General features: G+C 45.3%; 1 protein-coding gene across 1 annotated transcript; it reads right to left on the minus strand.

Moving 5' to 3' along the window:
* Positions 1 to 2254: 2254 nt before the first annotated feature.
* LOC128851825 (cygnin-like) lies at positions 2255 to 3787 on the minus strand. Its single transcript, XM_054063589.1, has 2 exons — positions 3599 to 3787; positions 2255 to 2482 (listed from the first exon to the last, which is right to left on the minus strand). Exons 1-2 carry the CDS (start codon positions 3654 to 3656, stop codon positions 2346 to 2348), a joined length of 195 nt encoding a protein of 64 aa, XP_053919564.1. The 5' UTR covers positions 3657 to 3787; the 3' UTR covers positions 2255 to 2345.
* Positions 3788 to 24824: the final 21037 nt, after the last annotated feature.

Consider the following 24824-nt stretch of genomic DNA (forward strand, 5'->3'; position numbering starts at 1 on the left):
CTCAGATGGCACTAGACATCTTCCTTTAGGCAACTCAACCTCTAGCATGTCTATAGAGCCTGGTATGTAAACACTTCAGTTTAGCTCATCCAAATCTCCATTTTAATCTCACACAGAGACTGCCAGGAGGATATAGACTCAAAAAGGCTGGGACCAAGTGGGTTCTTTCTACTCTGTCCTTCACATCCAACTTGAACAGCACAGGTCTAAGATGCTGAGCAGATCCCAGTCCCTGTGGCCCATATGTAGTTGTTCTCCTTTCTGCATTGAGTATGTCCATTGCATTGTAAGGTAAGAAAGCAGGAGACAAGCAAAAGAGAAGATAAGGCAGAAGAAGGATTAAACTGCACCAGATTTCCCCAGTGGACCCCTCTAGCTGACCTCTTTAAATTATCATTCAGTCCCTACAGGTCTTCTGGTCCCTGAATTGTTTACTAGTAACAACCACTGCATCCATTAGATAGCTCAGTGATGCCTGCCATTAACTCAGAACAAGTTACCACCTGAGGAACCTGAATATATGTAAGTCTATGGGACCTGATGGGATGCATCCCAGAGCCCTGAGGGAATTGGTCAATGTAGTTGCCAAGCCATATTTGAAAAGTCATGGCAGTCAAGTGAAGCCCCCAGAGATGGGGGAAAGAGTAATATTGCACCCCTTTTTAAAAAGGTAGAAAGGAGGAGCCTGGGAGCTACGTGCGAGTCTCACCAGTGCTGTTTAGTATCTTAATTAGTAATGTAGGCAGCAGGATTGAGTGCACTCTCTGCAAGTTTGCAGATGACACTAAGCTGTGTGACATGGCTAACACACACAAGGGACGGGATGTCATCCAGAGCGATGCGGACAAGCTTGAGAATTGGGCCCACGTGAACCTCATGGGGTTCAAGTCATGCACCTGGGTCGGGGCAACTACTAGTGTCAATACAGCTCACGGAGAAAGAGATTGACAGCAGCTCTGCCTAGAAGGACTTGGGGGTACTGGTAGATGAAAAACCAGACGTGAGCCAACAATGTGTGCTCACAACGCAGAAGACCAACCATATCCTGGGCTGCAGCAAAAGCAGAATAGCCAGCAGGTCAAGGGAGTTGATTCTGCCCCTCTCCTCTGGTCTAGTGAGAACCCGCCTGGAGTCCTGTATCCAGCTCTAAGGTCTTCAGCACAGGAGGACCAGAGGAAGGCCACAAAAATAATGAGAGGGACTGAACACCTCTCCTGTGAGGAAAGGCTGAGGTAGTTGGGGGGAGTGAAAAGCTGTGAGAGAAACAACTCTGCAGAAGATCAGTGAAGAAGGAGGGGGAGAAGGTCCTCCAGGCACTGAAGCAGAGATTCTCCTGTGGTGCATGGGGAAGACTATGGTGAGGCAGGCTGTTCCCCTGCAGCCTGTGAAGGTGAGTGATGGAGCAGATAGGCACCTACAGCCCATGGAGGTTAGTGGTGGAACAGATGTCCACCTGCTGCCAATGGATGACCCCATGCTGGAGCAGGGGGATGTCCAAAGGAGGCTCTGACCCTGTGGCAAGCCTGCACTGCAACAGGACCTGCAGGTAGGACCTGTATACTTGTGGAGAGAGGAGCCCACACTGGAGCAAGTTTGCTGGCAGGACTTGTGACCCTGTGGGGGACCCACACAGGAGGAGCAGTCTGTTCCTGAAGGACTACAGCCTGTGGCTCTTCTCCTTACCTTTTCTGCTCCAACACACCCAGTTAAAACAAGGAAAAGCAGAAACTGAGCCCTAAGTATGATATTGATCTGCAAACAACACAGAAGCATTGACTGACCAGTCTTGAGACTTCGGCACAAAGAGGACTTAAAATCCATTACACAAGGTCTGCGAGGGTTTATTCCCTTTTTTTTTGCCCACCTCTGGAAATTTTCATGGAAAGAGGGCTGTCCTATGCTTAAAGGGAACATTGCTGAACTACCCACAGTTTTCAAGACATCTGCAGGTAACCTATAGCCTGAAAAGCAATAAGGGATGTAGAGATTCTCTCTTGTCTCTAGAGGGTTGTCTTCAGTGCCATGGAGAAGGCAAGAGGGAAAATAATACCCTTTCTTCCCAAATCCCTACCCCATAAGACCACTGGCAGCTTTGCAGCTTGTTGTTGGTTGATTTTCAGGCTTTCTTGGTGCTGATGATCTCTTGGGCTGGGTCTGGGGTATCTGTTTTAATGTGCAATCATGGGAACACAAATAACAACACTGCAAACACCAGAGTTACATCTCTTTTTTTTTCTCTTTTTAATTATTGAGAGGAGGTAACGGCGATTGGGTGAGACAGTTGAGAAGCTGCTTTCAAAGCCTCCATGGTGCCTCCTCTTCCCCAGGTCCTTCCTCTTTGGCTCCTATTTCCCCTTCCATCTGGGTGGTGGGATGCAGCAGTAGTACTTGCAGTCAGCAGAGAAGGTCCACGTGTCTGCCTTGCCGCACTTGCTGGAGCAGAACCCTGGCTTGGGGCAGTGCTTCCTTACCTGCCCGTAGCCTGCAAGGGGAGACAGGGGGAGACTGGTTAGGTCTGGAAAGGTGCCTCTGTGGCCCACTCTCATGCCCTCCCATCACCCCCAGGTAGAAGGGTGGCATCGGTAAGAAGGATGAGACTGTGCTTCTAGGGAGGTCCCCATCCCTTCTCCCACACATCCATGCTCCTGCCCAAGCCCAACCCCAAAGCAGGAAGAGACCTTGAAGTGCACAACCCTGAGAAACTCCTTGTATATCCTCCTCCCCTCAGATAGTGACTACAGGGCCAGATAATACACAGGTGCAGACTCGGAAAGAGATGCTCCCAGAGAGAACAGATTCACTGTTGGCATTGAGAGATACCCCATAAGCAAAAATTCATAAAGATGCTCATCTGTGCACATGTGCCCTTGCCTTTTACTTTTCCTTGAGGACCAGGACAGGTCCTCTAAGAACGAAACAGAAAAAGTCGCATTAAGCTGATTTAGAAAGCTTAGATGTCCACTCTAGTTCTATCATGCTTTTTAAAATTGACCCCTTACTCAGAAAAAGCTGCAATGATGCTGCAAGGTTCTTGATACGGGCCCTACAGCAGAATCGAATATTAATCATGGTGGTTAAAAGCAGACAAAGTGAAAGGCCTTGCCTAAATGGACAAGAATCGATATCCGAAGGGAAGTTCTAATGCCTGTCTGGAGAGATTTCAGTCTTGAATCCCCTTTTGACTCTGAAAGCCTTGGAGTCTCAGAAATAAGCATTAGCAGAAATAGCTGTGTCATATAAGTAAATGAAACATATCCAGGACTGAGCCTTGACATAGAAATTGAACTGCACAGAAGAGTACCTTCTAGTACTGTGAAACTCAGACCTCAAGAAAAGTGGCCACGTCCAAACTCTTGTTTGGCTGTTACATGGCCTTGGTTCAGCCCCAAACTGGTGGCGAAGTTTTAACCTCAGTTATTCCTGCCCCAGTCTCTCTGAGACAGTCCTTATTTCATTGTCCCTTGAAAGAAATCATTAAAGTACCTGGCTACATTATAGCAGTCATCACAGGTGGTAATCACTCTGTTTTCAAGAGCTAAAGTTACTGTAAAAGAATCATAGCAAATGTCAGCTCACCTTGCTCTGTTTTCCATCTTACCTGGAGTGGCCAGGGATACCAGAAGGAAGACAGCGAAGACAAGGTAGAGGAACTTCATGGCTGGAGTTGAGCTGGGATCTCAGCAAGCCTGGAGAGAGGAGCCTTGGAGAGAGCTCAAAGGGAAGAGGTGGTATACAGGGAGGCTTCTGCTGCTGTTTTTTATAGAGCATTTCCCTGCAGAACTGAGCATGCTGGGGAGACATGGGAATTCATCCAAGTGTTGTTTCTGGCTGGACATGGAGTCATGGCATGAGCAGCAGAATTTCCCATGTTCACCCAAGTGTGTGGGCAGCCATGTCCTTCCCTCATATCTGGTTGCCCAATATCAGATATGATTTCAGCACGCTGACTTTGATGAGAGCACAAACGAATAGGGGATGTCAATAGTAGGGTTGTTAGGACTTGGCTAGTGGGTCAGAGGGACCTGATGGAGATCTGCGTGTGTAATGATGAGGGGAGAACAAGATCAGTATCACAGAGTTTCGAGTCTTTCCCAACCTCTGGCAGAGATACAACTGCATGCAATACGGCTGAATTATGGCCATTATGCGCTGATAATTCACTCTCCATTGTCCAGACTGGTCACCATCTGGGTCTGTTCGCTTGGATAGGACGCATGTTCCCATCCTCACCTGTGAAGGGAACAATGTCTGCAAAATCTTTATGATAAATTTAGCAAACATCACGTTCAATGTAGTCTCTTTTTGTTGTTCCCTCTCACCCCTCTGATGAGTGGGCTGGAGCACTGGGGCTGAGAGCTCCCATGAGCCTGGATGAGCCGACCACTTGCAGACACTTTGATCATCATTTGTTCCTCACAAACCCTTCAGATAGATCTCAGGTTTCAAGTATGAGCAGAGCTCTGCAAAGGAGCTCTTCTATCACCAGTTAGAAGCCGCTGGGCTATTTAATAGCTTTATAAACAGACAGAAAAAAAAAGAGTCAACTGGTGAAGAGACATAAGGTGCTGCTGGTGCAAAATTACTGAATACCACCACATGGGCATCAGAAGGATCTTACAACACTGAGTTACAGGGCAGAAAAATGCCAAATGCTGAATCAGTGTCAGTTGAGAAGATTTAAGGTTGTGAATTTGGAAAAATATATAATCTCTGTACAAATGATGGGTCTGAATTACCTAAAGCCAGTTAAGAAGAAGATTTGGGGGTTCTTGAAGAGATTGCTCTTGAAACAACAGACAAGAACCAAAAAGTGGAAAATTGTACATTAGGAATTTTTTAAGGCAGTTATTAAGGCAAAAGAAAACATGGCATCACTGCATCAGTCTGTGGGGTATCATGCTGTGGTGTGTGCACTGCTCATATCCCCATCCCTGGTGGCCTGCAGTAGAGCAAGAAGAGGTAAAAAGAAAGGACTTATTTCCATTAAATTAAATATACTGTTATACTGGAACTCTTCAGCTCGGGAACAAATACTTATTGGAGGTGCATCACAAGGCTGTAAAAACATTAATGTCCTAAGGAAGAGGGAATCCAGTTTTCATAACCCAAGAAATGGGCGAGATGAAATGATAAATCATCCATTTATTGAAAAAGTAACCAAAAAAGTCCTCTTTCACACTCAACATAGCTGAAATGTGGAACACGTTGCCTCAAGTTTTTCAAGAGGTTAAAATGACAAAAATATTGAAAAAACAATTTATAAACTAATGAAGGAAGTACAAACCAAAAACTTAGATATAAAATCTTCTTGAGGAAGCCACCAAATTTCATGTTACTGGAAGGTGGGGAGCTGTACTGAGTGAAAACATGTTCCTGGACTCCTTCCCAGGCACTTGCTTCTATTCGAACCAAGCTCTCTGCTATGACTTGGCTCAGCCTTATGTTTCCCTTTGTGATCCTATTTGAGTACATAAGCTGGGTAAAAGTCAGTGAGAGGGGGCTGTGCACATCATCTGTTTTCCCATCACTATTTCTAGGTGTTATTCTCTGTAGTTTGTCCATTTTTTTCTATAAGACCGTCAGCAATGGCATTTCCACACTTCCCCCATCCAATCCTTTCTGTTGCTGTACAATCCTGTCATTAGAAAGTTTTCCTGTATTTTAAGTGAGGACCTCTTGATGCAACTGGGAACACTGGCTTCTCATCCTGACCACCAATGGCAGATCACTCCTTTCTAATGTTCTGCCTTTTCTGGATTTGAAGTCTGTATCGTTTTCAATGTCTTCTCTTTCCTGATCAATGTTATTCCACTTGCTTCAGGTTTATCTTACAGATCACATCTTCCTGATCTCTTGCCATGTTCTGAGCTCCCATCGGCCCTTTCACTGCTTTCTTGAAGCATGATGTGCAAAACTGCATGGATGCACTTCTCAAGAGGTGCACAGTGCAGTGGGTACACCCCGTGTTTTACAAACTTAGCTTGTGTTTAATCATAAAATAGTTTGGGTTGGAAGATGCCTTAAAGATCATCCAGTCCCAATGCCCCTGCCATAGGCAGGGACACCTTCCACTAGACCAGGCTGCTCAAAGCCTCATCCAACCCGGCCTTGTCTTGCAGGACAATTGGTTCTGATTTCCTAAAACCACAACATTGCTTATTTGTGCCTACCTATGATCCACTGCAACCTAAATTTTCCCTGCAGATCTGCCATACAGCCAAATCCTCCTTGTTCTGTATTCTCCTGCTAATTATTCTTGTCTATATAGAGAGGGTAACTTCCTCTATTACATAATTATATCGTTTTTCATTCTGTCTTTAGCATGAGAAGATCCACTGGAAAGCTACTCCTGTCCTCTAATGCTTTGCAATCCCTTTCAACATCTTACATATCAATTTAGTGAGCACCCTCTCTAGAGAAACATGCAAATTATTACACAGGATAGCACTGGACTCACAAGAGATTTCTGATCAGATGCAGTGTGACAATTCATTACTTTATCTTCATTTACATATTTGCCTACATAGGTGTAGGCACAGTCCTTTTTGAAAGATTTAGGGCACCACAGTCCTTTTTGAAAGATTTAGGGCAAAATACTCAAATAGGTCTTGGGTCAAATGAATGTGATGAAAATCTGGCCAAGTGTGAGGTCCTGCCCCTGTGTCAGAGCAACCTGTGATATCAATACAGGCTGGTGGATGAACAGTTTGAAAGCAACCCTGCTGAGAAGCACTTGGGGGTACTGGTAGATGAAAAGTTGGACATGAGCTGGCAAAGTGTGTTCTCAGCCCAGAAGACCAACCATATCCTGGGCTGCATCAAAAGCAGCGTGGTCAGCAGGTTAAGAGAGGTGATTCTGCTCCTCTGCTCTACTTTTGTGAGACCTCACCTAGAGCCCTGTGTTCAGTTCTGGATTTTTTAACACAGGAAAGACATGGATCTGCTGGAGTGGATCCAGAGGACGGCCACAAAAATGATCAGAGAGATGGAAACCTCTACTACGAAGAAAGGCTGAGAGAGTTAGTATTACTCAGCCTAGAAAAGAGGCTGCTCCAGGAAGACTTCATTGCAGCCTTTCACTACTTAAAGGGGGCTGATAAGAAAGATGGGACAGACTTTTTAGCAGGGCCTGCAGTGATAGGACAAGGGGTAATGGTTTAAAACTAAAAGAGAGGAGATTCAGGCTAGATATAAGGAAGACATTTTTTATGCTGAGGGTGGTGAGGCAGAGGAAGAGGTTGCCCAGAGGGGTGGTCAATGCCCTATCCCTGGAAACATCCAAGGTCAGGTTGGATGGGGCTCTGAGCAACCTGATCTGGTTGAAGACGTCCCTGCTCAGTGCAGGGGGGTTGCACTCAACAGCCTTTAAAGGTGCCTTCCAACTCAAACCATACTATGATTCTATGACAATGTTGTATAGCTTGAGACCCTTGAGGAACCTCATTGCAACGAGTCAGGGATGGATGCACCCTGAAAACTATTACCCATGACTGTTTTGATGCCCAAGTGTTGTGCATTGTGTTTGTGCTTTGATTACAGTGTCAGAGCTTATCTGAACAGCACTCAGACTTAATTAAAACTCTGAGGAGCAGTTCTGTCAGCAGCCCTAGCTGGCTCTGGGTCAAGCAGAGTTTTGCCCAGCGGCTCCATGTGGTGGTGGAGTCCTGGCAGCCATATCTGGGGGAGGAATCGGCCCTGTGTGTCCGGGTTGGTGAAAGCGGCCGGTGAACAGTGAGGAGAAGCCCACTGGAGCATGGATCTGGCTGCCAGATGCCTTTGTGAGTGGGACCAATGGGTCGGGGTGACATTGCACATGCCGGCAAGCAAACAACACCTCACTGGAGATGGACTTGCTCGTTTCTCCTCCTGCTGTGCTGCTTGTGACAGAAGTCCCTCTATGAAACCCAGGGCCTTCAAGGTCCCCTAATGTGGCCATCTCAGACTTGCTTTGCTCCCAGTGTGTTGAGACCTCTGGCCTCCAGGCATGAGGGTGCTCTGTGTGATCTTTACTGTGCTCCTATTTTTCTCTTTGGCCATCCCAGGTAAGACAGCAATGCATGGAGGGAAGAAAGTGTGGCTGACCCCTGAGGCTGGGAATATGCGTGCCTGTCTCATCTCCAGCCTTTGTGCCTTGAGGTAGAGGGAAGCGGTTCATCTCATCCAGCTTTGGCAGTGAGATCAGCTCTGTGCAACTGGCTCTGACTCATGATTTACCCAAACTAACTTGCACAGCTGATTTGGGATGAGATGAATGCTGTACTGCAAATGCCTGTCTCTTGTGCTTATGCAAAGGGATCTTACCAGCAAACTGCAGCATGGACAGACAGAGAGATGATCTTTAAGAGTTCAGTGATCCCCAGCTCAATGGGGACAGAAAGCATGGGTCCCATCTCATGTGGGTTTAAATCTAAATATGCCTCGTGTGCCTGTACCACCCCAGAGCCACCAAGGAGGTAACTTTGGGGGCTCCGCACTCCGATGGTGTCTGACATTTTCTCTTATAACCTATCTCTTTCTTCCATCGCAGGGTACGGGCAGCCTAAGGGTGCATGTGGTACAGAAGGGATGAGTGGACTTTCAGCTACTCCTGCGGGAAGATGTATTGCTGCATCCCTCCACCCACAAAGGGAAAATGATTGTGAAAGAATCCAGCCACAGAGGAAGAGCAGCACTTGCAGTGGGGCTTCTGGTGTTGTATTCACAGTGTGACAGAGATGGTGTTCACTGCTTTGGAGTAAAGATGCATGGGTATGATTTCTGTGTGGTGTGCGGTTCATTTACTCCTCGGGAGGTCAGTGCCAGGAGAGGTTCTTGAGAGAGATCTTCCTGGACTATGACCGTGACACACCTCCAACAGCCCCAGGCATTTCTGGCAGTCCCAGACCTGTGACATGAAAGCGGCACATTGAAAGAGAAGAGGCTCTGAGATTTTTCCATTGCTTCAGAGGAGAGTGGTCACAAAGGTTGGGAGAGGACAGATTGCCTAATATCATATCTCACTCCTCCACAAGTTGAATCCCAGTTTAGTTTTAGGAGGCACAACAGCCCCTACGGCCCCATCAGTCCCATTCAGCCTCTATACTGGGGAACTCAGTCCCATTGTGTGAGTAGAGACCAGAGGCAAATAGCCACCACCTTCCCCTTGCACACCCAAAATCCCTCTCCTGAGGTGCCTTTAGAGCATCCTCATCCTGTCCCCTCCACTGAATGATAAACCATTCACTCCAGGCTTTCTGCAGGGAGACAGGGGACCTTGTGGTGTTGGGTGGCTCAGAGCAGCCAGCCAAGCCTCAGGAGAAATATTGGAGGGTGAGATGTTTGTTTCAAAAAAGGGTCAACTTCCTGGCTGGCTCGTGAGACAGAAAACAGTCTTGTTCCTCTGAAACGGTCGAGGAAAAATAAAAAGTTGCCATTCGTGGGGCTTTTCAAACCCAGACAAGGGCTACTGCACTGGTATTTGTCAGACTGAAGGATGCTGCAAGAGAAGGGAAGAGATATAGACCTCTCCCTTGAGGAAAGATTGTTTAACTTCTGCAGAGGGAAGGTCTATGTCTCCTCTCTCCTGCAGCATCCTCTGAGGTCAGCAGAGTTCCTGGCATTACAGCTGGTACATGGAGTTGTGGAAAAAGGAAAGGGATTGATACCACAACTGCTTGCAATTGGCTGCCAATCAAGCCGTGTGGGGCTAAACCATGACACTTTCGAAGGCTGAATCTGTATTTGCTCATACTCCTCTGAGTGCCAGGGTAGTGTGAACAAGTCGTGCCCGCAGGATGTCTCTGCTGGCAACCAGAGAGATGAATTCTTGTTTTCTGTCCATATGTGCATCACAAACTGCTCCAAGGGGCTTGCAACAAACAACTGGGGTGCAAATGTGTACCAGGCAATTTTGGGGCAAATAGAAACAACCTAGTAAGCAGCCACGTGCTCTGTTATGTTATCCTCAAGACATGGAATAAATTTCCTGTACTGAAAGGGGGCCTACAGGAAAGCTAGGGAGGGGGTCTTTATTGGGGAGTGCAGGAACAGGACAAGGGGCAATGGTTTAGAGCCAAAAGAGGGGAGATTTAAATTAGCTATTAGAAGGAAATGTCTTCCTGTGAGGGTGGTGAGGCGCTGCCACATATTGCCCAGAGGAGTGGTGGCTCCCCCAATCCTGGAGGTGTTCAAGGACAGGTTGGATGGGGCTTGGAGCAACCTGATCCAGAGGGAGGTGTCCCTGCCCATGGCACAGGGGGTGGAAGTGGGTGATTTTAAGATCCCTTCCAACACAAAACTTGTTGCGATTCTATGATTCTGTGAAATGTGAAATCTTCTAACTTTAAAAAATGTATCAGTTTAAAGACTGACCAAGGATTCAGGAATCCTGATACAGCTGTGGCAATAGTGGGATTTTTTAGGATATCTTTTGTGGTAAGAGGAATGTCTCTTTCTAAACTAGGTGCATACTGTGAGATACTGAGCATGAGCAGGTTAATATCTAGTCCACGGGGCATGAGATCAGGCAGGGATAGGCAGTAGGTAAAGGTTCACAGAATGGCCCATCAGGAGACACAGACTGTTGTCTTTGAAGCAGTAATCTGGAAAACTCCACCTGACCTCAGACAACAGAATATGAAAGAAGGAAAAGCCACCTACAACGACCATGTGCAGGTGACGAGACTGCATAGACACAGCAAGTTGAAAGTTTCACAAAATAATAACAATTTCAAAAGGAAACTTTGAGCAGTTAAAAAAAAAACAACAAAAACAAACAAACCACAACATTTGTTGTTTCTCTCATATTTTTCCTCTAAGAAAAAAATGAGACTGGTGTGAGGAGTGTGAAAAGAAAAGCCACGTGAAAGTGAATGAACTGCAAAATCCATTTTTGAAGTGGCGTCTCTTGCTTTGCTGCATCTCCAGCTTTCATGATGCTTTCTGCAGCTAAAGAAAGTAGTTTATTTCTAATTTTTGTTATAGGAGAATGACTGTCACCACTCCCCGACCCTGATCCTGTTACTGCCTCTATCATCTGCGGCTCTGTAACCTCTTGGGGCACCTTGCTGCAGCTTCCTGGGGAGCAGAGGGATTCTCCAACTGCATTAAACAACAGGAGAGAAGGCATAGATCCACTTTGGAGGGTTTCAGCCTGGAATTTGACATGTGTGATGTAAGGAGGGAGGGAGACAGGCTTTCTGCATCATCAGATCCCACCTCTGCTGGTGGCAGAAGGCTGGACCTGGGATCCTCAAGAGTAATCCAGTGCTCCCTGCAGTAGAGAAGCTCTCAACACAGAAAATGCGGGAATTTTACTACAAAAATAAAACTGGCAGAAGGAAATTGCCTGGCCTCTTCTGCCCAGGTGCCCTAAATGCTAACTCTTCATTGCCCAGCCACAGGAACTGCACATGTGGCAGTTTAGGGGTTCATCCACTGCAAATGGCTCTTTCGTCCACTGACTGCACAAGTGACGAAGGCAGATGGGACACAGCTCTATTACACAAACCAGTTGGTATTTCATACGCACACACTTTGTGCTTATGTTAAATATGGAGAAGAGGAGGCTGAGGGGAGACTTTATTGCTCTCTGCAGCTCTCTGAAAGGAGGTTGGAGTGAAGCGGGTGCTGGTCTCTTCTCCCAAGTAACAAGTGGTATAATGAGAAGAAATGGCCTCAAGTTGCACCCAAGAGCACTTAAACCAGCCTTACTTACACACTGAAAGCAGGGAGGAGAGAGATGCTGGTAATGACAGGTATGAAAGACAAAAAACCCAAAATGGCAAGGATTGTGCTCTGGCGTATGAGAAATCAGTAATAACAGACTGCCATTATGAGAGACAAATATTCAGCAGTTACACTAACAAGAGATGCTTTTCCAGGACTAAACCTTCCTCTTAGATGTTAGGAAATATAATTTCACAGAAAGGGTTGTCAAGCATTGGAACAGGCTGCCCAGGTAAGTGGTGGATTTACCATCTCTGGATGTACTCAAAAGACGTGTGGATGTGGTGCTTAGGGACATGGTTTAGTGGAGAAGTTGGCAATGTGACATTTATGGTTCGACTTAAAGGTCTTTTCCAATCTAAACAGTTCTGATTTGATGATTTCTTGGACAAAGGTATCCAGGTGTGAACAGATACTGAAGAAAAAGAGGAAACATATCTTCCCTAGTGTGATGAGTCACAGTTACTGCTACTGCTAATAAAAATGGTCTCTTTCTAATTTCAATCTATTCATATTATAAATTCTAGCTATGCAAAGAAGCAGATTTATGTATTGAAAAGCACTTTTTATTGAACAAGTACTTGAATATTTACAGCTTAAGAAGCCAGTACCAATAAATTAATGGATTCTAGGGTTTTCATACATTTATAGGGAGGAAACTGCAGCTACAGGCTCACTGACCTAGCAGCAGGAGACAAAGGCATAATAAATGATTTCTCAGTACTGCCTTTGGTACATTAAATATCAGAGAAACAGCACTTATTTCTCACTAACATACTGGGCTTGGTTCAAAGTTTTGCCCTGGGAGAGCTACTCTGCAGCACAGATCATACAGTGCTTAGCACTCCACATCTTTCCAGGGGCAAGAAGGGATGAAGGGTCCACTAGTTTTGCACTTAATTTCAATAAGAGAGCCACATAAAAATGGCAAAATTGTTAAAAAGAAGACAAAAGGGACAGCTAAAAGAGTTAAATTCTTGCAAATAGATTCTTTGCAAGCACCGTGGGAGCTATGCAAGTCCACTATATTGGAAGCTTAGAGAAAATGTACGACATCTATTAAAAAAAAGTCTTGAGAAAGAGCTAAATGAAAAGGTCATAGCAGAACAGTGGGATAAGAGAGGTTGTTAGAAAGAAGCAGCTGAAATTGTGTCCAAACATGGAAAAGAGAAAAGATTATAGAGTGTGCCTGACAAAGTGTAAAACACAATAAGGCAACTCAGCAGAGAACTGCAGGAAGAATTTGCAAAAGGCAAAGAAATACCTTAAAATAAGTCTTTTTATCCAAACACATCAGGAACAGGAAGCCTGATGGTGAGTGTGTAGGGCAGGAGATGGTCAGAGCAGTAAAGTTAATAAAAGCTAAGGCCACTCCATGGAAGCTTAATGAAATATTTGCAGCTGCATTCAACTTGCAAGAAAGAAGGGAGGTCTTCATGCTGAACTCTCCTTTGTGGGGACTCATCAAAGGACTTGTCTTAACTGTAAAGGAGGTGGAAGAGGGGAAATAAGCAGCAATAAATCACCAGCACCCAGATCTTTTTGCCCCACAAAGTCCTAAGAGAATTCAAGGATGAAATAACTGCCCTCATGACTGCAGCCTGTGATCTATTGCTTAAAAAAGATTTATTTATTTTTTTATTGTGTGAAGATGAGGAAATGCTAAAAAACAACTTAAAAGGACCTAGAGAATTGTAATCCAGGATCAGTTATAAATATAATAACACGAGGAAAAAAAAAACCCCACAAAACAGTGGAAAATCCTGTCCTAAAAATCTGCTAGGGCTTCCTGAAGGAGGCAGAGGATTTGAGGACTGGAGAGACTGGGATGCAGAAGGCAGTGACCAGCGCCAGGGGGCTCTGCTTGCAGGAGATGGAAGTCATGGGGAGTCATAAAATCATGGAATTGCTGTGGTTGGAAAAGACCTCTAAGATCATCAATCAAGTTTAACTGTCCCCCCAACACCACTGTGCCTACAAAACCATGTCCTGAAGTGCCACAACTGCATGTTTTTTGAATACCTCCAAGTATGGAGACTCCACCACTTCCCTGGGCAGCCTCTGCCAGTGCTTCACCACTCTTTCACTAAAGAAATTTTTCCTAATACCCAACCAAAACTTCCCCTGGCACAACTTAGGCCCATTTCCTCTCATCCTATCACTTGTTACTTGGGAGAGGAGACTAACATCCACCTTTCAGGGACCTGCTGAGAGTGATTAGGTCTTCCCTCAGCTTCTTCTCCCAGCTAAACAACCCCAGTTCCCTCAGCCACACCCCATAAATCCTGTGCTGCAAACTCTTCCCCAGCTCTGTTTTCCTTCTCTGGAGATGCTCCAGCCCCTCAATGTCTTCCTTGGAGTGAGGGGCCCAGAACTCAACTCAGGAATCGAGGTGCAGCGTCACCAGTGCCGAGTACAGGTAGATAATCCCTTCCCCACTTCTGCTGGCCACCCCATGGCTGATCCAAGCCAGGACGCTGTTGGCCTTCTGGGCCACCTGAGCTCACTGCTGGCTCATGTTCAGCCACTGCAGACTAGCACCCCAAGGTCCTTTTCCACCAGGCAGCTTTCCAGCTGCTCTTCTGCAAGCAAACACTACGGTGGGTCACTGTTGGAGCTACAGTGGTACATTTGATAATAAAAGATCTAGAGAAGGGGTTGACTGGAAAAATGGCAAAATTTGCTACTGGTGCTGCATTTTTCAGGGCAATGAAGGTTATGACTGCAGACCTCACTGGTTTGAGTGACTGGCTCTTAAACTGGCTGATGAAACTCAGTACAGATTGATGTAGAGTGGTGCACAAAGGAAAAATTAAACTCATTTTATATGTTGAATAAATGGCTTTCTGTTGGTTATTTCATTGCTCAGTAGAGACCAGGAATGCAAGTAATTAGGAGAGGAAGAGAGAACAGGGAACAGCAGCACTATGCTGTATTGCCTGATAAATCTTGGGAATTTTAGGAAGAAATTTTAGGATCTTTTATTTGCTTTTTGATTTTCCCATTTCAGGGAGAAAGTGTTCACCTCCTTTTAATGACAGCTAATATCCCTGTGCAAGACGAGGGAAGCACTGAAGGCAACAGGACTCATATATGCAGTTCAGAGAGTGAAATCGGGGATCTGGAGAGCCTTCAGCCCCTCTCATATCGGAGAAGCATTGATTAGAAAGAGCCCTGACGAGTTGTCACTTTGCTATTTACATGAACTGCACACAACCAGAAAGGTCCATGTTCTGATGCAAAGAAAGTGCAGACTCTGCCCTGATTACTGTCTGCGATTACACGTAGGTACAAGTGACAGCAAAACAGATGGGCATATTAACACGAATCATTGGACCAGACGTTCTCATTATGCCTGGCATTCCTCTTTCTTCCAGGGCAGATGTACTGACTGTCACTGCAAGAAAAGACAGATCTTTAAAATGTATAGCACCAGACAATATGGTAACTCCAGATTTGTGTGGAAAGTGTTTTTTTCTGCTTTATGCAGCTTGTTTCCTCTAAAACATCTCTGCAGAAGTCATTGTATTTCATTGAAAATAAGATACAGAGGAAAGCAGTGAGGAAAAAAAAACAAACAAGGATGAGCAGGGTGCAATCTATTATCACCCTGCAGCTTCCAGAAGCAGGCTCAGAAAAACACCCTTTCTTTTGGAGCTGCAATTGATGTTGTTTTAAATGTCACTTATCAAATAATAAAGTTGCCAGATACAAAAGACAAAGAGGGTTTGTTCCACCAAATCCCTGTCCTTTTAAGATGTGGAACACCATGAAAGCTTCATGTGTGAGGGATGAAGAGATGGGGATGGGCTCTTTATCAGGGAGTGCAAGGATGGGATGAGGGGGGAATGGTTTTAAGCTGAAAAGGGGCAAATTAGAATAGATATTAGGAAGAAATTGTTTACTGTGAGGGTGGTGAGGCACTGGCATGGATTGTCCAGAGAAGTGGAAGCCCCATCCCAGACGTGTTCAAGGCCAGGATGGATGAGGCTTCGAGCAACCAGATACAGTGGAAGGTGTCCCTGCCCATAGGAGGGGGTTTGGACCTGGATGATCTTTAAGGTCCATTCCAACCCAAACCATTCTATGATTCCATAATTCTGTGAATGACTGCATTAAAGTGAAGTGGTTTTAGGCAAAAACCAACAGCAACTCATGATCACTTCATCATTCCACCCCTGCATATGCTCTATAGCAGACTACAAATATGGGGGTATTTCTGCTTTGTCACTGAAAATATGTTTTTTTTCTCAGGTCTGTCTGGACCCCTGTGAACCTCGAGTCTTAAGGCTCCTTGTCATTTTGCTTTTCTTGCTAAACTCACTGGTCAAAGAGAATGTATTGCAGTGGAAATACAGATGATGACTGGGGAAGGATCCTCTGCTAAAATACTGAGAATTTCCGCAGTGGCTTCAGTATGCCAAGACACATGGGTGATTCAAGTCTTTTGAAATATTTGGGCTCATATACACCAAACCAAGTCCTGGATCAGTGGCATAGACAACATCCTGAAAGAGATTATTAACAGTGGCTAAATTTTACAGCATAGAGAACTACGCTTTTCTACACCACCTGAGAAGGTTTTTGACAACACCAAACTTCACTGGGAGGTCAGAGCTCATGCTGTAGAGATGTGTTATACTCCCCAAATTGTTTCTTTTCTAAGAGTGACCAAGTGGGCAAACAAAACAGGAACCTCGCAGTGCCTTTTCTAATGTGCTGCAGAGACTTTTGTTGTATTACTCTTCACCTTTCCATTTATCCATTCCCCATCCCAGGTCCACAGAGATCATCAGAAATGGTATTGGCTTTACTGAAGCTTGCTAGATATTTACTGAAAGCAAAGGAGGTGGAAGCTTACCACGAGCCAGTGTAGGTTTTTCACGCTTGCAGGTAACTCCTTGAATGCCTTTGGATGCTGAAGGGAGTGTGAAATTCTGTACCCATCCCTTCCTACTCATTACTCAGTCATGGAAACAACAGTCTTGCCAGAATGTTAAATGGATACTGACTTTTTGAGCCCCAGGACTGAACCAGACTCCCTCCCATCTATGAAACACACGTTTTGCTATGAGGCTCAGTGGGGAAAGAGACACCCAGGAGAGTGTTATTCAAACAAGACCTTTTTCACTTACCATTGACTGAATTCAGTGTGGGAAACAGAGAGGAAAACTCCATATGTTTAGGACTTTTGTTATGAATTTTGTGCAAAAAGAACAATGAGATGTGCTGCTAATGGTACTTTTGGGCTGAACTTGGAGAACCTCTCCTAATGCTTTAACATGGGATCACGGGGACAAAATAACAACTCGGCAAACACCAGTTACATCTTTTTTTCTCTTTTTAATTATTGAGAGGAGGTAACGGCAATCGGGTGAGACAGTTGAGAAGCTGCTTTCAAAGCCTCCATGGTGCCTCCTCTTCCCCAGGTCCTTCCTCTTTGGCTCCTATTTCCCCTTCCATCTGGGTGGTGGGATGCAGCAGTAGTACTTGCAGTCAGCAGAGAAGGTCCACGTGTCTGCCTTGCCGCACTTGCTGGAGCAGAACCCCTGCTTGGGGCAGTGCTTCCTTACCTGCCCGTAGCCTGCAAGGGGAGACAGAGGAGACTGGTTAGGTCTGGAAAGGTGCCTCTGTGCCCCACTCTCATGCCCTCCCATCACCCCCGGGTGTAAGTGTGGCAGCGGTCAGAAGAATAAGACCCTGCTTCTAGGGAGGTCCCCATCCCTTTTCCCTCACATCCATGCTCCTGCCCAAGCCCAACCCCAAAGCAGGAAGAGACCTTGAAGTGCACAACCCTGAGAAACTCCTTGTGCATCCCCTTCCCCTCAGATGGTGACTACAGATGGTGACAGTTGATGATACAGGTGCAGGTGGGAAAGAGGTGCTCCCAGAGAGAACAGATTCACTGTTGGCATTGAGAGACACCCCAAAAGCAGAGTTCATAAAGATACTTTCATGTGCAAGACTGCATAGATGTCTTGCATCTCTCATAAGAGACAGGATCAGTGTACTCAGAGTAAAATACCAAAAACAATGCCAAAGTAGTCTTGAAAAACTGATTTGCTGTTCCAGAAAATACAGAGGGTTTCACAGGTGGCAGTTTCTGTGGTAACCAGAAATCTGACCTGCACATGTCAAGATAGATTCAAGTGCCAAACAGGAGGCACCAGAGTGGGAGACTATTGGCATAAAATAGCTTGGAAATTATGTCCAGAGTAGATGGATATTTGACCTGGAACTCTTTTGAGCCCCAAATCTCCTCTTCATTCATTGAAGGTGGAGGTGAGACCCAGAACTAGAGGGATACCTGTCAGCACTGCACACTAAAAATGCAATGGAACTGGACACTGAGAATATACTCAGGGCTGATTTAAACAAAAAAGATGGCATCATCTGAGCAGAGGAAACATCCAGGACGCTGGTGTATCTGAAAAAGACATCCAGCACTCACTTGGTACTCCATGGCTAAAATAGTTACACCGGGACACAGCTCACCTTGACCTAGAAGGTGTCAAAAATGTCTAAAACATCCCAAATGTGCCCCTTACAATACTTCAAGGTGGATTTTTATTTAAAGACTCGCTTGTTTGCACGTGAACATAGAGCCCTCTTAAAACAATCTGGATAACTAGGTCATATGCACATTTGCAGACCAGCATCAATCTGCATACCCAAAGGACTAGACACATTTACGTGGGCAACAAAATCACAGTCTTTAAAGACGATAGAAGTGATATTTGTTCAAGCTAGAACTCTGACCCTCATTACTCTGATTCTCCCACCCTTGTCCAGAGAGGCTCACCTTCCAACGCAATTCACTCTCTTACCTGGGACAGCCAAGGAGACCAGTAGGAAGACAGCAAAGACAAGGTAGAAGAACCTCATGTCTGGAGTTGAGCTGAGATCTGAGCAAGACTGGAGAGAGGAGATCCAGAGAGAGCCTGAGCTGGGCGCTGCTGAGTGGCAAGGCTGGGGATCCTGGTATTTATAGTGTGTTTCTGAGCAGAGAGTAAGGTTCTGGGGGAGGTCCTGTTGCTCACGGGACCTCTCATGGTTCACTGCACAGCACAGCCTCTGTCACCTCCACCATGTACCTGGGTGCATTGGCAAAACTCTGCTCTCCCCAGATCTGGCATCAATACTCAGTTCAAATGAAAACCATTGAGTGTGACAGGAGTGAACGATGAGTAGATAGAACAGATCTGCTGGGGCAGAGGGACCTGATAGGAAACAAGATCAACATCAGAGGTCTTCAGGCCTTTCTCAATCTTTGGCAAGGATGCAATAAGGGTGAGATCTGACCATAATGCATTGATAAATCCCCCGCTGTTGGCTAGGCCTGTCAGTGTGCGGGGCTGCACAAGCTAAGAGGATCCCTGGTATGAGCAGCCTTGGCTTGGGAAGCACCATGTATCACTATCTGGGGAACCATAACTGCAAAATACCTCTAATACATTCAGAAAACACTGTGTTCAATGTGCCTGTTCTGTTTTCTCCTCTCACCCCACTGACAGGCAGGAGTACAGGGGCTGAGAGGCTTTCCCCAGGAGCCTGGATGAGCAGATCATTTGCAGACACTTGGATGATCATCTTTTCCTCACCAACCCTCTCAACAGAGGTTTAAAGTGTGCTTAATTTCTGAGATGGAGATCCCTGATCCCTGTTGCCTGCGGAGCTCTGATGATGACAGAAGTTAGTTATTCAGGACACTGAAACAAAAGCTGAGTGCAAGGCAGTAGACAGCACTGAGTGGCAGCATAAGAAAACGGCACGTGAGACATAGTGATGGCTAAACTTCCTTTCACTTTCAGGAGAGAAGTGATTCCAAAGACCACTTCAGGAAAAAAATTATCTCAGTGTCTGGAGGCAGTGAAAAAAGAAAATTGAGTGCTAGGGTTTGCTAGAATAGGCAATGGTAAACATCAATGGGCCCTGTAACAGCTTTGAGGGTACTTCATGCTGCATATGGTGCATGCTGCTGGTGTCCTCATCTCTGCATATGTAGAGCAGGACAAGAAGATGTCTAAAGAATGGTAACTAGGAAGGTGAAAGCTGAGGACTTATTTTTGAGACAATAATCATACTGGGACTCTTCTAATACAGGAGGAGATGAGTATTTGGGGACATATGCCAGCAGTGTCAAAACTCTAAGTGTCCTACAAAGACAGAACTATGCTTTTCCATTTCATAATTAGGAGATGACATACAAAAGTATGATGCACTGAACAAAGAAATTCTTCTGTCACACTGCACATAGCAGGATGGTGCAACTCATTGCCATGAATATTGTGGAGGAAGAATTTGTAGATGTGCTCAGAAAGCAAGTAGAGTAGTCAATCTAACTTCAAAGTTTGCTCTGCTCTGAGCAACTGACTGGACCAGATGACTTCCAGAGATCCTTTCCACCCTGTGTTATTCTGTATTTCCATGAAACCCCAAAACTCCATTGAGAGGCATTCAACACAATTATATGGATCCATATCCAACTCAACAACCCCCAAACCTCAGACTGCTGGAATTTGATGGGTTTCCAAACACATGCTACTGTATGCTTGCCATGTTTTTCCACCCTTCTGAGCATCAGTTATTCGCCACTAAGGCTGAAGACACTTGGCTAGACAGGTCCCTGCTGCACGGGAGGGAATAAAGCTGGTGAAGGGTCTAGAGAACAAGTCCTGTAAGGAGCAGCTAAGGGACATGGTGTTGTTCAATCTGAAGAAAAGGAGGCAGAGGGGGGACTTTATCACTCTTTACAACTACCTGGAAGGAGGTTGTAGTGAGGCAAATGTTCATCTTTTCTCCCAAGCTACAAGGGATATGATGAGAGGAAATGGTCTCAAGTTGAACCAGGAGAGGTTTGGATTGGATATTAGGAAAAGTTTCTTCACCGGAAGGGTTGTCAAGCACTGGAACAGGATGACCAGTGCAGTGGTTGAGTCACCATCCCTGGACATATTTAAAAGATATGTAGATGTGGTGCTTAGGGACATGGTTTAGTGGTGGACTTTGCGGTGTGAGGTTTATAATTGACCTGCATGACCTTAAAGATCTTTTCCAACCTAAATGTTACTATGATTCTAAAACACGGTTTCCACTTCTGTAGCTGACTTATACTAATAAATAAACAGTGCTGAAGTCTGATGCAAAAATCTGGCTGTTCCCGTTAGTAAATCTTTAACAAAGCCCTGTCCATGCTTATTTCTGAGGCCACTTTATACTCTGTCAAACACATTTCCCGTGACATTTATGTGTCTCCATGAGACAGGTATGATTTCCAACATAACTGGGATGTGGTCATCCTACTTTGAGTAGAAGAGAGTTTAACATTATGGATGTGGCCAGGGAACTCCCACTGGCCTCAGGACCATAGAGTGGGACCTGGTACTGTACAGTTTACCAGCAAAGAGGCAACCAGAACAATTTATTGTGTGTTGTTATGAAAAACGCATGGAACCCTAGATGTTCTGGGAGTCACCGTTCCACATCCCCCTGGCAGAGCTCCTTATTACCTTACATTCCCTCTCATCAAGGTGTCAAGCCTCTTCATTAATACCACCACCAACTGGCCTCCCCTATATTATTTCTGCTTCTTCAAGACACTGTTTTCCATTCCTCTAGAAATGCTGTCCTATATACAACACTGAACTGTCATCACTGCAGTTTCAGCCCACTGTTTTTCATCTGGACCACTCTAGTGAAGGGGAACATATTATTACTTTCCTACACACTCTTTATTCCAAATTCATGGGCATCATGGCACTCGTGGTTTTTTTCTCATCGTCATAGAACTATAAAATTATTTGAGTTGCAAGGAATCTATAAGATCATCCTGTTCCAATCTCCCTGCTTTGGACAAGGACACTGAATTCAGTTCTTCCAGATATTTGTTATAGATCATATTTCCTTGATCCCCTAACCATCTCACCTTTAGGCTCTCTACAACTAATACACTTCAACTTGAAGTACAGTGCCCTAAGCAGTAAAGAGCATATTACCTGAAAGTCCAGCATTTTGGAGTAATAAACGGGTTAATTCAAGTGCCTGACACCTGTTAACAATGTTGGCTTTTTTTCAGAAAGAATGATTCCTGCCTTTTCCATAACAGGATGACATTGTACCATTACAGGCACCTTGTTGCCCACTGCAGCCCCACGCTCCTCCTACAGAACTGCTGCATTGACAGATAATGCTTGTTTCGCCTTTTCCACCCATTTTTCCTGTCTTTTGCACAAAACCCATCAATCTCCAGTGTCCTCCAACATGCTACAGTCCCTTTTATCCTGCTATTTGCAAATTCGGTAAGCAAAGTCTTTATTCCATTATGCAATTTGTTAACGAAGACCCTGGATAGTTCAGGACTCAGAAGAGCCTTCTGAGATGTCCTTCTACCATCACTATAGCAACTGGAAATTTATTAACTCCTGTTCATAAACCATTTTTTTTCCATTTTCTTTAGGCTATTATCAATACTGGGGAAAAAATAAACAAGAAACAACAAACAAACAAAAAAAATTGAGACAAAATATCCAGCCAAATGAATGAGAGGAAGATCGCAGAATCATAGAATGCTTTGGGTTGAAAGGGATCTTAAAGATCACAGAATCACAGAACGATCAGGGTTGGACGGGACCTCTGGAGATCATCCAGTCCAAACCTCTGCTAAAGCAGGTCTACCTAGAGCAGGTTGCACAGGAATGTGTCTAGGTAAGGTTTGAGTATCTCCAGAGAAGGAGATTCCACACCCTCCCTGGGCCATCCATTCCAGTGATCTGCCAGAGGATGTGAGGGCTACCTCACAGTAAGAAAGTTTTTCTTCATGTTGTGGTGGAACTTCCCATGCTCCAGTTTGTGCCCATTGCCCCTTGTTCTGTGGCTGGGCACCACTGAAAAGAGTCTGGCCCCATCACCTTGACACCTACCCTTTAGATATTTATAATCATTGATAAGGTCCCCTCTCAGTCTTCTCTTCACCATGCTAAACAGACCCACGCCTCTCAGCCTTTCCTCATAAGAGATGCTCCAGCCCCTCATCTTCACGGCCCTCTGCTGGACTCTTTTCAGTAGTTTCTTGGCTTACTTGATCCAGGGAGCCTAGAACTGGACACAAGACTCCAGATGTGGCCTCACTAGGGCAGAATAGAGGTGGAGGATAACCTCCCTCAACCTGCTAGCCACACTTTTCTTAATGCACCCCAGAATACCATTGGCTGCTTTGGCCATGAGAGTTCATTGCTGTCTCATGATTAACTAATTGTACAACAGGACTCTCATGTCCTGCTCCATAAAGCTAGTTGCAAACCACCTGCCATGGACAGGGACACCTTCCACTACATAAGGTTGCTCAAAGCCTCATCCAGCCTTGACTTGACCTCTTACAGGAACGGAGAATCTGCCCATGACTTCTCTGGACAACCTGTTCCAGTGCCTCTCCACTGTTAAGGTGAAGATTTTTTCCTTTTATCTAATCTAAATCTACCCTCTTTCAGTTTAAACCATTACCCCTTGTCCTATCACTACAGGTCCTCCTAAAAAGTCCCTCTCCAACTTTCCTGTAGGGCCCATTTAGGTACTGGAAGGCTGCTAGAAGGCTTTCCTGTAGCCTTCTCTTCTTCAGGCTGAACAAACTCCTTTAGCCTGTTTTCATAGGAGAGGTGCCATAGCCCCTGACCATCTCCATGTCTCTTCTCTGGACTCGCTCCACTAGGTCCATGTGTTTCTTAATTTGGAGTTCCCAGAGCTGGATGCAGTATTCCAGGTGGGATCTCACAAGAGTATAGTAGAGGGGGAAAATCACTCCCTTGTTAGTCATCAAAAATATTCTAGGGCACCACATTTAGGGAAGACCCTTCAGAAACCTCACTGACAAGGCACAAGTAGAAGATGAATGCTCCATGAAAACTATTCCCATGATGGTTCTAATGCTATCATCATGTCCGTGCCTTTCAGACAGTGCCCAGGGCTTATCAGAACCTCACTGCAGTGCATAGGTAGGGATGGATGCACCCTGAAAACTACTCCCCGTGATGAATTTGATGCCCCATTGTTGTGCATTGTGTTTGTGCCTTCAGGACAGTGTCCAGAACTTATCAGAAAGTCACTCAGACTTAACTAAAACCTCTAGGGAGCAGCTCTGTTGTCAGCAGCCCTGGCTGGCTCAGGGTCAAGCAGAGTCGTGCAGGCTGTGGAGTCCTGGCAGCTGGATGTGGGGGAAGGGGAATCGGCCCTGTGTGTCCGGGTTGGTGAAAGCGTCCAGCAAGCAGTGAGAAGCCCACTGGAGCATGGATCTGGCTGCCAGGTGCCTTTGTGAGTGGGACAAGCGGGTCAGAGTGACATTGCACATGCCAGCAAGCAAACAACACCTCTTTAGAGATGGGTTTACTCAAGTTTCTCCTCCTGCCGCACTGCTTATGGCAAGAGTCCATCTATAAGCACCAATGTCTCTGTCTTTGTTTTTGATGAGTATTGTACTTTGGTCCCAGTGTACCAAGATCTCCCCTGGCCTCCAGACATGAGCATTTTCTACACTTTTTTGCTTTTCTGTTGTTTTCCTTCATGCCCTAACAGGTAACACAGCAGTTAGGAAGCCAGAGGGTACAGAGAGAACTGAAAGGTCAAAATTCGACCTTCCGAGTCTCCTTGTCTGGGGACCCTGCAGTGGTCAATTTTGAATACAGTCTCCAGTGGCCATAAATTTTGTATATTCAGGTTGCTGAAGACTAAACTGGAGAAAGACTCATATGTCACTTTTTTTACCCCTTCTCCAGATTTCTCCATTCCCTCTCTCTTTTTTATGCCTTCCCTCAACGGCTTGCCATTACATGTTCATATCCTCCTAGCCCTCTCCTCCATTCCTCCCTTTTTCCCTTTGATCTTCACTCTCTTTTTTCTTGTTTTCCATGACCACTACAGGGAAATAATCTTCTAATTTCTGCAACTGACCATTCATGACCTTGTAAAATAAATATTTCTACTTAGTGGAATTTTGAAGGAAAAGGAAATATTGTTCTTATCCTAGAATCATAGAATGCCAGGTCAGAAGGGACCTCAAGGATCATCTCATCCAACATTTTTAGCTGATCTATAGTTTCAATGAGATGCCCGGCACCCTGTCAAGTTCA

This window comes from Cuculus canorus, chromosome 3, assembly GCF_017976375.1.
Source record: "Cuculus canorus isolate bCucCan1 chromosome 3, bCucCan1.pri, whole genome shotgun sequence".
In the NCBI taxonomy this organism is placed as follows: domain Eukaryota; kingdom Metazoa; phylum Chordata; class Aves; order Cuculiformes; family Cuculidae; genus Cuculus; species Cuculus canorus.

Coding starts and splice junctions, on each gene's coding strand:
- LOC128851825 (XM_054063589.1), bottom strand. CDS start 3,656: ATGAAGTTCCTCTACCTTGTCTTCGCTGTCTTCCTTCTGGTATCCCTG. Junction 2,483..3,598: donor GGTATCCCTGGCCACTCCAG/GTAAGATGGAAA, acceptor CTCCCCTTGCAG/GCTACGGGCAGGTAAGGAAG.